The 18,298-nt window shown below is 40.2% G+C and overlaps 1 protein-coding gene across 1 annotated transcript; it reads left to right on the forward strand.

Moving 5' to 3' along the window:
• The first annotated feature begins 2,888 nt into the window (after window positions 1–2,888).
• Window positions 2,889–18,084, forward strand: NDUFAF4 (NADH:ubiquinone oxidoreductase complex assembly factor 4). Its single transcript, XM_089665303.1, has 3 exons — window positions 2,889–3,103; window positions 8,450–8,547; window positions 17,198–18,084. Exons 1-3 carry the CDS (start codon window positions 2,968–2,970, stop codon window positions 17,492–17,494), a joined length of 531 nt encoding a protein of 176 aa, XP_089521429.1. The 5' UTR covers window positions 2,889–2,967; the 3' UTR covers window positions 17,495–18,084.
• Window positions 18,085–18,298: the final 214 nt, after the last annotated feature.

Consider the following 18,298-nt stretch of genomic DNA (forward strand, 5'->3'; position numbering starts at 1 on the left):
TAACCCCTTCATCTCATCCTTCCTCACTGTATTACCTGTATGCGTTTGTAGTATATGTAGTGCTCCATTACCAAGCTCTGTGTTTTAACATCCTCAATACCAGCATCTTTCTTCATTAAAAAAATTGTCCTGGCTTTTTTAATTTGATGTGTTTTATAACATAAAGTAAATAATAAAAACACAGACCAGAAGAAGGTATATAAGAGTTATTTACTAAAACTGGAGAGTGCAAAATCTGGTGCAGCCCTGCATAGAAACCAATCAGCTTCTAGTTTTTATTGCCAAAGCTTAATTGAACAAGCTGAAGTTAAAAGATGATTGGCTGCCATTCACAGCTGCACCAGATTGTTAGTGAACCAGTTTTAGTAACTCTCTCCCCATCTGTCTAAAAAGAAAGGATATAAAATTAATTTGGGTCCAGTGTCATTTGTTGAAGGGATTATCAGTCGAGGTATCACAGCACCAAAACAGAAAACTCTCCTGCTAATGAATGGGTATTACTGGCTACTCAAGTGCTTAAAGGGTAGCTCTGCTTTTGTGGGAAAAAATATCAAATAAAAAATTAATAGAGCATATACAATTGCTACACAGGTCATATTGTAATTGAAACGTCCCCCAGAAGTGAATTTTCCTGCTTGTGTGATTGGCTTACTGATTTTCCAAGAAGTCTGTCAGATTTTGGGCACACCTGCAACAAAAATGTCATTTTTGGTGAGATGCCTCCAAGGAGAAATCACATCTAAAGGGATGCAGACCCTGGCAATTTCCTCATTAGAGACCTGCAAATGCAGTAGCTGATTGATATAAAGTCACATCTTTCCACATTTCCACACACAAATGGCTATTTCTTCAAAATAACAAAAGGTAGGACTCTGCAACAAAGTTTTTTTTTTTAAAGTGTTACGAAACCAACAACGGTAAAATTAGTCTGTATATGCACTACAGCATGCTTGTTACACTCCCTGTGGAACCTAAGGGGTTAAACCTCTGCATTGTGTAAAAAGGTTGTTTGATCCTGTCTTTTTTTATCCTCCCCTTCTTCCACTGTCACCAATCCATCTGCTGATAGTATAGAGCCCTGGGAGCCACTCTGCACATGCTCAACTTGGTGTGTATTACTAGAGCAGAGTTTCTCAACTAGTGTTGCTCCAGAGGGTGCTAGGGATTCCTTGAGCAATGAGCAATTCCTGCCAGTCAGATAAGTTCCCACTGATATCATTGATCTTTTTAGCTGTCTATAAGGGGTTAATTCTTCCGAATGACCACAAGTGTAAGGAGCATTCTTCCCACAGACAATCTCTCCAATGTATCATGAGTTGTATATATAGTAATGTTTAGCAGGGTTTCCCTGAGTCCCGAAAGTTATTTTAAAGGTTGCTCTGTGTTTAGAAAGGCTAGAGGTTTTTTTTTCTTTGGGAGGGTGCATGTGATCAGCACAGGGCCAATCAGCACTCTCCAAACAGAGGGTCAGGGGTTATGCAGCCTCATAGGACAATCAGGGGAGAAAACTCCTCCAAGCTTTAACCACTGCTCAGCTGGACACTGATAGAAGACACAAGACTGCTCTAATTGCTGATGAGAAAAGGTATTTAGCTGTTTATATTTACTGAAATAATTGCATTTCCATGTTGTGTGTACTGTGGAAGACCAGATATAGTAAATACAGGGTCCTGGGTATAGTAACACTTTAAATCCCCGCAATGCACATAGATCACCCGAGGGTGGAGTTACTCTTTAAAGATGACAACTCCATTTAATATCTTTGCAAGTTTTATTAATTTTCTATAGTGTGTCTATAATTGTATTTCAAGGTGGAACCTGAGTTCTCTGCAATGTTGCTGGATATGTTGAGATAGATAGATAGATAGATAGATAGATAGATAGATAGATAGATAGATAGATAGATAATACATTGATGATAGATAGATAGATAGATAGATAGATAGATAGATAGATAGATAGATAGATAGATAGATAGATAGATAGATAATACATTGATGATAGATAGATAGATAGATAGATAGATAGATAGATACATTAATGATAGATAGATAGATAGATAGATAGATAGATAGATAGATAGATAGATAGATAGATACATTAATGATAGATAGATAGATAGATAGATAGATAGATAGATAGATAGATAGATAATACATTGATGATAGATAGATAGATAGATAATACATTGATGATAGATAGATAGACAGATAGATAGATAGATAGATAGATAATACATTGATGATAGATAGATAGATAGATAGATAGATAGATAGATAGATAGATAGATAGATAATACATTGATGATAGATAGATAGATAGATAGATAGATAGATAGATAGATAGATAGATAGATAGATAGATAATACATTGATGATAGATAGATAGATAGATAGATAGATAGATAGATAGATAGATAATACATTGATGATAGATAGATATATAGATAGATACATTAATGATAGATAGATAGATAGATAGATAGATAGATAATATATTGATGATAGATAGATAGATAGATAGATAGATAGATAGATAGATAGATAATATATTGATGATAGATAGATAGATAGATAGATAGATAGATAGATAGATAGATAGATAGATAGATAATATATTGATGATAGATAGATAGATAGATACATTGATGATTGATATATATATTGATAGATAATACATTGATGATAAATAATACATAGATTGTTGTTAGATAAACTGCAATAACTAGATATTCTACCAACAAAGTAATTAAACTGTATCCAGCAACACTACAATACCCGGAGAATGCTACTTTCTATATAATCTATGAATATATACATTGACCAGGCACATGAAGGCAGTGCATTGTGTACAGGAAGTGGTCACGCCCCGTCTACTCAGGACAGCCAATCAGATGACAGCCGGCAGCAGCGTGCCCTGGTTGCTGTCCTGGTGTGATGCAAGCTGTGTGATCCGGAGCGGGCAGACATGGGAGCCGTAGTGAGCCGAGCTTTGAGGAACTTTAATGTGGAGAGCAGAGCTCACCGGCTCATCGGGAAGGACAAGCCCAGCCTTGCGCCCAGGCACCCGGGCACCAAGGAGCCAGTGACCGGCCTCCTCTCCAGTGAGTGACCTCGTTATCCCTCCACCTTAGTATTGGGAAGAGGGCACAGAGACACACACGGCTGGTGTGCGTTATATCATTCTGCACGCTGCCCTTGGAAGGGGAATACAGCGTGCGTTGTCCCGGAAGTAGTTGTGTAGGCCCTGGGCATGCCGGGAGTTGAAGTCCTGATCAGCGTGGATGGTATTGGAGGTCATTCAGGGTGCTTGTCAGTTCTAATGAGGGAATAATTGTCAGGAGCCCTTCATTTCCATGAACAGTTCAGCTTTATGACATTCACCATTCTTACCTAGGATCAGTTGTAATACTTTAATAATTCCCTGTTTTTAAAGGACAGCTGAACGCAGGAACAAAGTCATACAGTGCAGCTTAGCACTCCTTGGATGTGATGGCTGCATTCATTTTCTCTTTTGTTCAGGCTAAGAACATTTTCAGCACAGAGAGGTGTCTGTTGATTCTTGCAGAAATATGAAAGTGATTTCAGCTTTCCAGGCTATGTTCTGTGAACTACAAAGCCCCTTCTCTATTTGTAACAGAGATGATGAGAGGGAGAAGTTTGTAGTCCAAATCAAGAGAGCACGGTGAAACCACTGGCCCTCCATAGATTCCATCAGGGCTGGAGCAAGGGGTGGGCAGGAGGGGCGGCTGCCTTGGACACTGGTATCATGTGAGGTGGGGGGCACCACAAGGAAATTGGGGGGAGGTGGGAATTGCTCTAGGAGGAGAAATTTGGGAGGTGTGTCGGAAGGATTTTTGTTAGGAGGGGGGGGGGGGGTCAGCAGAGGGGTGATTTGTACTGGGAGGAGGGGGTTTTTATTCTTAGGGGGGGTTAGCATGTAGATTAGTGCTTAATTTTTTTTTTTTTGGGGGGGGGTGCTGATTTGTAATGCTCATACATCTTGTGGGGGGAGGGGAAAATTTGTCATGTTCACCCTGGGCTCTTGTCCTGGCACCGGATATATACAGTGAGTGTTGTCACCCTCGGGTAGGTAGGCTATATTTACACAGGTTATCAGGCACATACAGCAACCCTGGACTGGAGACTGAATTAAGGGTGTGCTATCTTTAACTGCTGGTAACCTCTGGGTGTGTGGGTACATGTGTACAACCAGGGCTCCTGTCAGCCTGTCACTGCTTTGTACAGGCTTCTCAGCCACTCCTGTGATTCGTCTTACTGCTTTTAAATGGTGCCTTTCGATTTTGTTTTTGTTTTTGTTCTTTTATTTTCATGGATTCTACAAACTTGCAAATACTTGTTGATCCTGGTAGCATCTGCTTATTCCAGGGGATGGTTGACATTGCTAGCAATGTTGTATTGACGTGTTAACATTGTCAGCCCACTATTCTGAGCATTTCTTTCCGAGACACAGGGTAAATAGGAAAGGAGGTGGTGTCTGTCTCTATGAGAGAAGTGATCTCAGAGCAAGTGTGAACGAGTTGATGGAGAGTGTGATGATGCTGAAGCATTATGGGTGGTACTGCACATGGGGGTGCATACTACAAAGGTAATCATTGGAGTTTGTTATAGGCCTCCCAGTGTTAATGAGGAGGTGCAGACTCAGCTATTAGACTGATCGAAAGGTCTGCAAGGGATGGGACAGTGATAATAATGGGGAATTTTAACTACCCGGAAATTGACTGGAGCAATGGTACTGCAGGAACAGTTAAAGGGAAACATTTTTAAACTTACTACAGGACAATTTTATGGTACAGTTCATAGAGGCCCCTACTAGGAATGATGCTCTGCTGGATCTGGTAATCTCAAACCATGCAGAGCTTATTACGAATGGCCATATAAAAGAACATCTGGGTAGCAATGACCATAACATGATTTTATTTATTATTATTTAAACAGCAAGCACATACGGGAAATATAAAAACGCTCAATTTCAAGAGAGCTAATTTTCCAAGGCTGAGAGCTGTTCTCCAAGACTTTGACTGGGAGAGAATATTAGCATTGATGAACACAACACAGAAATGGGAGTTCTTCAAAAAGACTGTTTGTGAACACACTGCAAAATATATTCCCATGCGCAACAGGTTTAAAAGGCTAAAAAACAAACCTATGTGGCTTACGGCCAAAGTTAAAAAAAGCTATAGATAATAGGAAAAGAGATTTTTTTAAATATAAAAATGAAGCAACGCTATCGTTTAAACATTACAAAGAATATAACAGAATATGCAAAAAGGAAATAAAGGCCGCAAAAATTGAAAACGAACAACAGATAGCAGAAGATAGCAGGACCAACCCCAAAAAATTCTTCAAATATATTAATAGTAAAAAGGTCAGGTCCGAGCATGTAGTCCCTTTACAAAATAATCTACAGTGGGTGACTGGGGACAAAGAGAAGGCACATTTATTAAATACCTTCTTCAGCTCTGTGTATACAGAGGAGCATGGGGGGACTCTTGTCCATAATGAGCATGGTATTGACACAGCTCCAGATGATCCGCATTGGCTCACAATTGATATGATCCAAAAATATTTAGACAGAATAAAGGTGAATAAAGCACCTGGACCGGATGGCATACACCCACGGATCCTTAAAGAATTGAGGTATAATTGGATTTTGCAAAAGCATTTGACACAGTTCCCCACACATGGCTAATGTGTAAGGTAAAGTCTACAGCTTGGAAAAATCTGTATGTAAATGGATAGAAAACTGGCTGAAAGATTGTATTCAGAGGGTAGTGGTTAATGATTCATACTCTGAATGGTCTAGGGTTGTCAGTGGTGTACCCCAAGGTTCAGTGTTGGGACCCTTACTTTTTATTATTTTTATAAACAATATAGGGTCTGGGATTAAATCTACCATTTCAGTCTTTGCAGATGACACCAAGCTGTGCAGTGGAATAATGTCCTTACAGGATGTCTCCAACTTACAAGCCGACCTCAATGCACTGTTTAATTGGGCAACTATGTGGCAAGTTAGGTTTAATGTTGATAAATGTAAGGTTATGCACTTGGGGGCTAAGAATATGCATGCATCATACATACTAGGGGGGGTACAACTGGGGGAATCAATGGTGGAGAAGGATCTGGGAGTTCTGGTAGATCACAAGCTTAATAATGGCATGCAATGCCAAGCTGTGGTTTCTAAAGCGAGCAAAATCCTCTCTTGTATTAAAAGAGGTATAGACTCCAGAGAGAGAGATATCATTTTACCCTGTACAGATCATTAGTAACACCTCATCTGGAATATGCAGTTCAGTTTTGGGCACCAATTCACAAAAAGAACATTGGGGAACTGGAGAAAGTACGGAGAAGGGCAACCAAACTGATAAGAGGCACGGAGAAGCTCAAATATGAGGAAAAATTAGAGGAACTGAATTTATTCTCTCTTGAGAAGAGGAGACTAAGGGGGGGATATGATCACCATGTATAAATACATCAGTGGTGCATATAGTGAACTCGGTGTAGAGCTATTCACCCTGAGGTCATCACAGAGGACAAGGGGGCACTCTTTACGTCTGGAGGAAAATAAATTTAATCTCCAAACATGGAAAGGTTTCTTCACAGTGAGAGCTGTAAAAATGTGGAATAGACTCCCTCAAGAGTTGGTTCTGGCCAGCTCAGTGGATTACTTTAAAAAAGGCCTGGATTCTTTCTTAGATACACAGAATATAACTGGATACTAACATTTATAGGTAAAGTTGATCCAGGGGAATATCCGATTGCCTCTCAGGGGATCAAGGAATATTTTCCCTGCAGGAGCAAATTTGATCATGCTTTGCTGGGGTTTTTTTTGCCTTCCTCTGGATCAACTGTGGGTATAGGATTATAACTTGTTTTTTTTTTAATGGTTGAACTGGATGGACTTTTGTCTTTTTTCAGCCAGACTAACTATGTAAGTATGCTGTACTGATGCACAGTCAGCCTGTAGTCGGCATTGAACCAGTCCATTAGCTCTGCCCCTGACTCTTGTACTGCCTTAATAAAACATATAATGGACAGAAGTTCCTACCATTTTTCTAACATGGGAGCTGAAGTCCTTGATTAGGCAGTGACATTACTGGTTTATCCTGATGTGCTGAAATGGTTACACAACCACTGGAAAATAACTTAAAAAAAAAAAGGCATTTAAAGTGCTTGTATCACCAAAACATTTTTCACATTTTGGAAGGAGTAAGGAATGGATAAAGACCTACAAGGTGTTTTGGGGTTTTTTTTTTCAGTCTGTGTCCTGCTTAAGAGATTTCCCTTCACAACTTGTTTTAGGGTTCATGTACACGGGGTGTTTGGAAAACTCTTCTGAACGAAGGAAACTGCTGGAAAACGTAGGTTAAAAAACGTCAGTTAAGCCACGTTTGCATAACGCATTTAGCCGCGTTTATGCACGTTTGCATTTAGAAGAATTTTTAAAGATAACATCAGGAGACCCTCCCAAATGCCCAGAATGCACTGAAAAATAGTAACTTCACTAAAAAAGGCTACTATAATTCCGTATGAATTATTTTATCAAGCCTTGCAGTATTTTAGTAGTGAAAAGCATGCATTAATGTTTCAGCTGTCAGCGGGATTCCCACTGACAGCTGAATGTAAAAGAAAGAATTGCCGGCAATTAAAAAATAATACAAAATTGGCGTGGGGTCCCCCCTCCCATCCATACCAAGTCCTTCGAGTCTGGTATGGATTTTGAGGGGAAGCCCCATGCCAAAATTTAAAGAAAAATGGCGTGGGGTTCCCCCCAAAATCCATACCAGACCCTTATCCGAGCATGCAGCCCGGCAGGTCAGGAAAGGGGGGTGCGAGCAAGCGCGAGCGCCCCTCCCCCCCCCGAGCCATACCGGGCCACATGCCCTCCTCAAAGCACCTTGTTCCCATGTTGATGAGGACAAGGGCCTCTTCCCCACATCCCTGGGCTTTGGTTGTGGGGGTCTGCAGGCGGGGGGCTTATCGGAATCTGGAAGCCCCTTTAGCAAGGGGGCCCCCAGATCCTGCCCCCCCCCCACATGAATGAGTATGGGCTACCCATTCACAAAAAAAAAAAGCTGTAGTGTAGAAAAAGACAGGAATCATTCTTTGACAAGTCCTTTAATAAAAGAATGTCCCCCCAAAGTAAATCCAACGTCAATCACAATGTCTGCCACTCCGAAGAAAAAAAAAAAGGCTCTGCTACCGAAGCTGGCCCTTGGTCGTCTGCTCAGAAGCTGGTTTGACAGTTCTTAAATATGTAAAGGGCGTGGCCACCCAGTGATATCATCGACTGAAGCATGCTAGTCACTGACGTCAGACGGGGCGGGGTCACATATGTGATGGCCCCGCCCCTTACATATTTAAGAACTGTCAAACCAGCTTTTGAGTAAAATATAAATCTAATTTACACAATTGCGTTTTTATTTTAGGTAACCCTGAAATCCAGGAAAAAATGATCAAAAAGGATGATGAGCTTTTATCACGATTGAAGGAAGTTTATGTCGACTCCACGGACCCTTTACCTGAGGTAAATTGCATCGATCAGCCGTAACATTATGACTACCCACCATAACATAATGAAAAAAGGAGGAAGTGGGCAACTCGATCTTCTGAAAGTAATTGTTGCAGGTGAAGTATAGACAATAAACAGGCTTATGCATTAGCATTAGAATGGCTATGACTAAGGTTATAGGCCAAAATGTGTAAGCCTTTGTATTATCTGTACTTCACCTGCAACAATCAAATCATTACTTTTGGAAGATCAAGTTGACGGCTTTCTCCCTTTTCCATGTTGTGTTCGGGAAGACACCACAAGCCAGTACACCAATTTTTTGCTGCTTCGGGAATCAGACCAGGGGTTGCCTTTCCTTCTATGACATTATGACCTCCCACCTAATATTGAGTAGGTCCCCCTTTTTGCTGCCAAAAAATCCCTGATCCATCGAGGCATGGACTCCACTAGACCTCTGAAGTTATGCTGTGGTATTTGGCACCAAGCCATCAGTAGCAGACCACTGCCACCTCTGCTGGCTTGCCTTTTTCCTCTAGTGCATCCTAGTGCCATCTCTTCCCCAGGTAAGAGAAGCACATGCACCCAGCCATAAACACGATGTTAACAGAAAACTTGATTCAACAGACCAGGTCAGCTTCCTCCATTGCTCTGTGATCTAGTTCTGATGCTCACTGCCCATTATAGGCACTTTTGGCTGTGGACACGTGTCCCATTAACACTGGAGCGGTGAAAGTTGATGAACAGAGCCCCTTGTGGGCAACCAGAGTTGGAAGAGTTATTAGAAGGAGGAGATCTGATGCTGTATATTGATAAGCGTGTATGCATTGAAACGAAGCTGAGAGTTATGTGAGCACTGAGGTGTTGAAGGTGGCACAAACTGGATCTATTTGGAATTGATTTTGTAGCACTTATCTAGATGGTGTGTATAGTCACTGTTGTGAAAGTACTGCTACACTGCTTAAAGACTGTCATTTCGTCACTTATTTGATTTGCTATTATTCACTTTTTTATTATTGATCACAAATTTTTATTTTTGATTGATGAGCAAAGTTGATTGTTATATTTATATTTGGTTGTCGATAGGAAGGCCACATGTTGTATTGCACTAGGAATTTTTTTACATACTCACTACAGTCATTACATCTACAACAGCGCAGCATTTTATCTATTTAGTTATTTATAGCTGTGAGAATTTATGTTCAACATTATTGTATGATGTTTTGCACAAGTTTTTTCTGTTATCTATTTAGGTTGAGGTATTTTTAATACATGTTAGCAGTGCAGGTAGCATTATCACATTCACTTAATGATTTATCAAAAAAATGCAGCGCAGTACTGTAAACTCAAATAAAGTGCTAAATAAATCAATATGCATATGTAAATACAATCCTGCTTTGTGACAATAATATGTGCTACATTAAATGAATATCAACACACATATGTAAATAAGCTACATATACCAGTGCTAAATAATATTGTATCCAAATACCAAATGAATCATAAACGGTGAACTGTCCCTTTATTACTCCAAAATCTTCTCGTGCTTATGCGATGTGTCTCCTGTGCATCATATATCATCAAGCAAGTGTCCCCAAAAAAAAAATGTATCAAATTGCTGATGAACTGTCCCTTTAAGACCACTGTGCTCCAAGTGAATACGTGTGATCACTCTACTACACATATATTATTTATATATATATATATATATATATATATATATATATATACATACACACACACACACACACAGTGTTTCCATGTCACCCCTCAGTGCTTATCCATCTCCGACACACTATTGCGCTCACCTTCTGGTTTGACCTGAATATTCAGGTCAAACTGCGCCTTTCCCTTTAACCCGGGAGAGTATGTTGATACAAAAGTTCTCCACCTCCTTTAGCACATCTAAGCTCCAAAACGCTCTGCAGATAAATTAAAAAAAAAAGGCTCCATATAGTGAAGTATATCCAAAATGTATTATTTATTTAAATAATGTTAAAATGCACTCACATTTGTAAGTGTCCACCTGGGACACTACAGGATTAAATACTCTTTATACAGTGTATTTCATGAATGGAATGACTTGGATCCCTCATTCAAAATGGCGGTACGTACACTTCCGGTTTATGGCTTGATGTTATCGGCGTACCCTACGCGTTATGTCACGACATGTGACTTCATCAGCACTTTATTTGAGTTTATAGTACTGCACTGCATTTCTTGATGGTTTATATGTGGGAACACATTACATGCTAGCTGCAATATTTGATGTATAGGTGATCCAGTGTGCTGTAGGTATTTCATACACATTTTGACATTCACTTAATGGTAAGCTTTTTTAAGTTTAAATTTTGTCACAATTTTTATAAAATTAAGAAATTAGCAAAATTTGTATTTTTTGTTGTTTTCAGAACAGCACCATCATACGACATGTGGCAGTGATCGGGGATACTGACTGGTGACTGTATGTACCCTACCAATACAGTACCTGCTGATCACTGACCACCCTATTACTACACACTGCTCACAGATTTCAGTATTGTACAGGTACAAGGCAACACTGCATTACAAACTACTGACTACTGAACTCTGTTGCAACCAAAATTGTAGGCCTTGTTCACACAGGTATACTTAAGCATACACCTGTGCAAGGGCCACACAGGTATCCTTTGCATCCACATGCAGGCAGTCCTATTGATGCCAATTCGGATGCAGCAGCTGCACGAACACACTGCTCCCACTTTCATGTGGGTGCAGGTGTGTGTCTGAACACAAAGTGTGAGTTTGGGGACACATGCCTGCACAAATGTCAAATTGGAAGCAGCGTCTTTATCTGTGCAACAGCTGCCTCCCAATTGACATCAGTGGAACTGCACGTGGTTGTATGGGCCACCTGTGCATTCCCGTGTGGGCAAACATGGCACAGATGTATGCTTAAGTACACCCGTGAATGAGGCCTTAGGCTGGTGTGCCCTGAGACTGTGCATAATTTTAAAAGATTCCTTGACGTTAAGAGACACTGCCCTACTCTATCCAAAATGAAAAAAAGTTGTGACTATATATGCACTTTAAAATGTGAAAGCATACAAAGGGGGCCTGGATGACTTGTGGCTACTTGTATGATTTGATACAGTTTTAAAAAAATGATCCATTAAGGCAAAGTTACAGAGCAAATTTGCTTATTGGGTGCCAATTTAAATTGTTGCGCCCATGTTTGTTTTTTTTTAATGAATGTTTAGCTTTTATTAGCTTTTCTTTTTTTGTGTTCATTTCATACAATTATCTTCCACAATGCAATATAATTGATCACCTTTGCTGCTTTGATTTGTTGCCTGGTTCTAATCCTTTATGATTGTAATGCTCTCTCTTTGAGGCCCATTACTGACTGATATAATCTAGAATGTCTTGCTTAGTGTGTGCTTTACTAAATGGATGTCTTGCTGTTTTAAGTTAAAAATAAATATGAAATTTGTGCTTCCATTCATCAGTTACTTGATGAGGAAGGCAAACAATTTTTTATACTGTTTTCCACCGTTTGATAAAATATTTCATTATATTTCCAAGTACTTTTTAGTTTAAACCGCCTCCTAAGTAATTTGTTTAAATTGGTGAGCTGTACAATATAAAATTGTGCAAAAAAGGGATTTGAAAGGAGAGATGGCAACGGATTTTTGAAATACTGAAAAGCATATGTTGCTGGATGTTTTTTTTTTGTTTTGTTTTGTTTTGTTTTTCTTCAATCAAAAAAATTCAATCAGTGTGGGGTTTGCTTGAACAGGACTATGTGTGGCATGTGAGAGGATGCATCTGCAAGAGCTCCTGCCCTATATTATCCATTGGTTTCTATGATCTTTAAAAGCATGCCATGCCCTATCTTGGGTAACCTTGCTTCTGCATTCACTGCTTTTTGTCCCATTCTGGCAAGATAACTTGGTGAAACAAGGATGAAGATGGTACTGTCATGAATCCCCACCCAGAAAAACAGACCAAAATGTCCAAAGATGCAGCGCACTGCTTCCTAAAGTTTGCCAGAACACCAGGGAAAGATGCAGCTTGTGAACACCCACCTTCTAAGAAACAGGTGCCCAAGCTTGCATTATATTCTCAAAAGAAAGGGAGAGTCTGACAATGAGTCCGAGGATACTATTATGGAGGTAGTGAGCTCTGATAATACAGAACCAACTAATAAATAAGAGACCACTGAGTTCATTCCTGAATGCAGCACTGACTTTATGGAGCCATAAACAAATACAATAAAGCTTTAGGTAACTTGAAAGACCACGTGGGTGGCATCAAGAAGGAAGTGTCGTCATGGGGGCAGAAAATGAGGGAATGCACAACGACCCTAGAAGGTAGACTTGCAAAGTGGAAGATTATTTATACCCTCTCATTAGAGATCTTAAAGCTGCGTCTCAGTTTACTGCTAACTCCTCTAAAAGTGAAGACTGAGAGAAAAGGCTTCTCTAAAATAATGTTGGTATAACTGGGTTACTGGAGTGTTCCAAAGGCCCTAAAGCCTCATACACATGTTTTCTCGTTCAGCCCAGCAGTACTGAGTACTTCTAGTGCCGGATTGTCCGCAGCTGCTGCTAGCCCCACAGTGATGAGGGAGGAGCAGGGCCCATTGGACAATTCAGAAGAGAATTTGGAGGATGACTCAGATTCCGAAGAGCGAGAGATTGGTGAAGGGAAGGAAAATAAGCAGCAGAGATTCCCGTTTCCTGCGGAGGAAACTGAAGAACTGTTAAAAGCAATTCATGACACTTTGGGGTTCGAGGGAAAAAGAAAAGGTGCTCATGCTCCATGATTAGCTTTATGCAGGGCTCCGAAAAAAACAGGCGTGTTCCTTTCCGGTGCACTCCACTCTCAAGGAAACTATCCTGCGAGAGTGGCAGGAGCTAGAAAAGAAAGCTTTCCTCCCTAACGGTCTTAAATGGAGGTTCCCATTTAAGGAGGACAACTCAGATTTGTAGGAAAAATATTCACATTTGGATGCCTCCTTAACAGAAGTGTCAGCCAAATTTTCCAGGAATCCTCCAAGACAGCATTAGTTCCCACCAATTCTTTTATGCATTTATCCGTTTTTCTTTAATTATGTATTTTGTTGTAGCATTCAGTAATTTTCTACTACTGAGGGACTATGTGATGGCCTTTTTAAACTAATGTGGATCATATGTTTTCTATCTAGGTAGGAGGAGCCTATCTCTTGGGTAGCTGTCCTAGAAGATTCTTGGAAATAGAGTTATCATATCATAACTTTGTTTTTCTAAATCATCTTCCAGGACAGCTGGAAAACCTGTTTAAACTTAGAAAATGTATCATTTTAAGAAAAAATGAGGTAATTTTTGAAATGGCACCAACGGGTCTCAAAAGTTGGGACAGGGCAACAAAAAGCTGGCAAAGTAAGTAGTACTAACAAGGAATAGCTGAAAGAACATTTTACAAACAATTTAGGTTAATTGACAACAGGTCAGTAACATGATTGGGTATAAAGAGCATCTTTGGAGGGTCAGAGTTTCTCAGAAGTAAAGATGGCTGAGCATCAGAGTTTCTCAAAAGTAAAATTGGGCATAGGTTCACCAATCTGAAAAGCTATGTCTAAACATTGGCATACAAGTTCAGAATAATTGTTCCTCTGTGTAAAATTGCACAGGCTTTAAATATACAGTATCATCTACAGTACATAATATCAAAAGATTCAGAGAATCTGGAAAAATCTCTGTGCGAAAGGTACAAGGCAGAAACATAATATTGGATGCCCATGATCTTCGGGTCCTCAGATGGCAGTGCATTAAAACAGGCATGATTCTGTAATGGACATCACTTCATGGACTCAGGAATACTTCCACAAATTACTGTCTGTAAACACAGTTTGCTGTGCCATCCAATAATGCAAGGTAAAGCACTATAATACAAAGAAGAAACCATATCTGAACCTGATCCAGAAACACCGCCATCTTCTCTTTGCAACAGACCATTTGAAATGAGCTTTGGCAAGTGGAAAACTGTTCTATGGTCAGATGAATAAAGATTTGACATTCTTTCGTGTAACCATGGGTACCACATCCTCTTGACATAAGAGGAGAGAGACCTTCTGGCATATCAGTGCTCAGTTCAAAAGCCTGCATCTCTGGTAGTATGGGGGTGCTTGCAAATCTGGAAAGGCACCATCAGTGCTGAAAGATATATCCAGGTTTTAAAGCAGCATATGCTCCCATCCAGACATTTTTTTTTTCAGGGAAGGCCTTGCATATTTCAGCAGGTCAATGCTAAACTGTATACTGTATCTATGACAACAGCATGGCTTCCTAGTAGAAGAGTCCCGATGCTTAACTGTCCTGCCTGCAGTCACCAATTGAAAATATTTGGCATATCTTGAAATGAAAAATACAGCAAAGAAGACCTAGGACTATAGAGCAATTAAAATCCTATATCGGGCAAAAATGTAACAGCATTCTTCTCCCAAAGCTCCAGAAACTGGTTTCCTTAGTTCACAGATGTGTGCAGAGTGTTGTTGGAAGAAGAGGGGATTTTACACCACGAAGAGGAATTGGTGTGAGAGGGAAAGCAGTTGAATGATAGTAGTGAAGAAATGCCTCAGAGAGGAAAACAGACATAAGGCTAAAGGAGGTAAGGTGACTTGGATAACAGACGTGGTGAAGATGGATGTCAGGTATGTGGAGGCCTTGGGGAGCGGCAAAGAAGCTGGATGTTAAGGGGTTCATGGGATTCTGAGGTGCAGGCAATTGTAGGGAACAAAGTAAAACAGACAAGCTGTCTGAGGGGTGATGCAGAATTAGAGGGAAAGGGAGTAAAAGGGATGGAATGAATGGTTGTGGAGGCTTAGAGGGGATAAAAGTATCTAGAAGGGTATTGAGGAAGGGAAGCTGAGGGAGATGAAGACATACATAGAGCTGTGGGGAGTGAAGCAACTTGGATAAAGTAAGGGGTGGAGTTGGATGTCAGGTGTGAGGGCAGCCTGATAGGGGTATTAAAGTAGGGAGTATAGGGGACTGAGGAGAGAGCAAGTGGTCAGGGTTAATTAGGGAACTCAGTTCAGGCATGGGGGGGGGGGGGGTCAGTGGCTAGGGTGGTTTAGACAAGGGGTGCGTTGCCATGTGATGCCAGCAATACAGGAGTGTGTGACTGCACATCCAAGGTAGGGTAGGTTAAGTGGAGGGAGATGAAGACATACATGGGTGGGGGGAGTGAGGCAACTTGGATAACAGCCTGGGGGGAGAAGGGTTGGGTGCTAGGGAAAGGCAGTTGGGGTGATTGGGTTGGAGAGGAGAGAGCAAGGACAAGTAGGGAACACAGTTCAGGTAGTGGTGGTGGGGGGGGGGGGACAGGAGTGGGTAGTGGATGCTTTAGACACGGGTCTGTTGGGTTACAGGTATGTGTAGATTGTGTTATCTGGGTGTTACCTGCCATTTGACCCTTCCTTCCCACCCTGTACTCAGTCTCGTCCCCCTCAGCTAACGCAACACCTTCCAGTGTTCCATATTAAAAAAAGTTGGTACATGGTCATGTTTACCTCAGTGTAGCATACCTATATACAGTGCATTATTTTAAAAGGCTCTGGTGAGTTAAGCTGGCCATATATGGATCAAAATTCTTTTGGTTCAGCAGGGACCGAACGAATTTCAATCCATGTATGGGGAGGGAGGTTGTACAGAAATCGATCTTCCAATTGACTTCTGTACAACCACGCTGTTGGATTTTCCTTTCTCAATCACTTCCTGCAGGTTATAGGCTACAACACTGATTGGTGTATTCTGATGGCAGAGAATTCTCCTTGCAGTCAGAATACAACAGTTCACCGGGGAGGATTCCCCCACACCTCGAATGTGCAGATGGATGAAATCTAGTCACTTTTTTTTGTTCAACCACCTGTAGGCTGCTTAAAGTGGTTCTAAACCAGGAAGTTTAGCATTAAGGCAAAAAACCCCTTCCACTAGCATTTTATATAAATACCAAATAGGTGATTTTAATACAGCAGCTGGTACAAAGACGTTTTATAGGTTAGGAATTAGTGCTGACCAGGGGTGGACTGACCATTTGGAAACTCTGGCACTGCTCGAGGGCGCGGGGTCAGTAGGGGGCCCCATGAGATGCCCCTGGTACCTTTTTCATAGGCTTTTTTGAGTTTGGGCAAGGACACAGGGGCCCCATGTTCCCCTATTGCCCGGGGGCCCCATGATTTGTCAGTCCGCCCCTGGTGCCGATATAGATTGGATTTAGAATCAATGTATTATTTCTCTTAATAAAGCTTGATTAAAAAATAACTAATGGTTAATTTCAATCTTGGGGTACATTAAAAATGTATTTGGTACTTCTGAAACAAAAAAGACTGACATTGTAGCAAATTAATCTGACTAGGTACTTTACTGAAATTCATTGTATACTTTAGTGGTTCTTGAAATAAGGTGATATGCCTAGTGAGAGGTTTTTATGAACACTAAATGCTATATTAATTTAATGAGGTTGAGAATAACTGCTACAATTCGATATCAATAGTGACATTATTTTTTATGTACGAATTAAGTTGACAGTATATTATGTTCATTATTATTGTGTATGTTGTCTGTTATGTGTTGTGGCTGCTTTGGTGATATGATTTTTATACTTGATGATAACACCTAATGTTTTCTTTGGTCTTTCAAATTAGGTGAAATCTCATGTTCTGCCAACTGCATCAGAGGAGTTCAGAGTTCCAAACCAGACATTGAACAGTGCTTTTCTGAATATTGATGCAGACTCCATTCCAAAGGGTAAAATTTCTATTGTTGAGGCTATGACCATTCTTGGCAATTACAAACATTCTCCACAAACATGGACTGCAGAGAGGATAACAAAAGAATACAGCTTAAATATTCAAGACACCAAGGCCCTGTTGGAACATTTTAAACCTTTTGAAGTGAAGATCATTTCCCTAAAAATTAAGGAACAGATTGAGGACTTGTAAGGCTGTCGGAGGACTTTTATCTGGAGGACTCTCGTGGAATTTGTGCTTGTTTTCTTACTGTTCTATATTTTGAATGGGTATTCAAATATTGCTTTGAAAGCAGATTTATAAAGAACCTCTACATAGTTTAAGTTTCAAGTAAATTATAAATTTGTAACGCTTGTGTGTAATATATGGACACGGTCTTTCTATTTGAAGATAACTCTACTTGGTAAGAATTCAGCAATTCATAACTATGTGCTGTAAACTAAAATGGTAATATGTATTTCATATATTAATTTGCTGTGTTAAGTTATAGCACTAGTTCACTGTTTCAGATGAAGCAGTCTGGAACTTGCAGCTGGTGATCTGGCCAGTAACCCGTTTCCTGTATTACAGTGTCCACACTCTGGATGAAGGAGCACAGGGGTTCCTTTGGACAGCAGCATTGTCATTTTGGGGGGAGGGGAAAGTTAGGTGTACTAGCAGATTTAAATTCACTAACAAATTGAAGCCAAACGCCAGCTAATACTTTACAAGCAGTTACAGCAAACCGTTTTTGTCCTTTGGGAAAAATGTATTACAAAAATAAAAGCTGATCATTGTAAGCACCCCTGTCTGTCTCTTCCCTGTAATTGATACTTTTGCAGGAGAGTTTGTTCTTGTGAAAAATAGACGTACTGGGCAGATCACCAAATAAAAATAGAAAAAAAAGCCAAAAACAAGAAAACCAATGTAGCCTAACATCTAAGAATTGGTAAGCTGTAATATAATAAATGTTAAGCCAAAATAAATGTTTGCTTTTGGATTTAATACCACATTAAA

Source organism: Staurois parvus, unplaced genomic scaffold (genome assembly GCF_062004578.1).
Source record: "Staurois parvus isolate SC_StPar_1 unplaced genomic scaffold, SC_StPar_1.0 ptg000048l, whole genome shotgun sequence".
Taxonomy (NCBI): domain Eukaryota; kingdom Metazoa; phylum Chordata; class Amphibia; order Anura; family Ranidae; genus Staurois; species Staurois parvus.

Bases quoted from the DNA above. Each gene is read 5' to 3' on its own strand.
- NDUFAF4 (XM_089665303.1), top strand. From the start codon at position 2,968: ATGGGAGCCGTAGTGAGCCGAGCTTTGAGGAACTTTAATGTGGAGAGC. The intron at 3,104-8,449 runs GTGAGTGACCTC...TTTTTATTTTAG, and splicing joins AGTGACCGGCCTCCTCTCCA to GTAACCCTGAAATCCAGGAA. The intron at 8,548-17,197 runs GTAAATTGCATC...CTTTCAAATTAG, and splicing joins CCACGGACCCTTTACCTGAG to GTGAAATCTCATGTTCTGCC.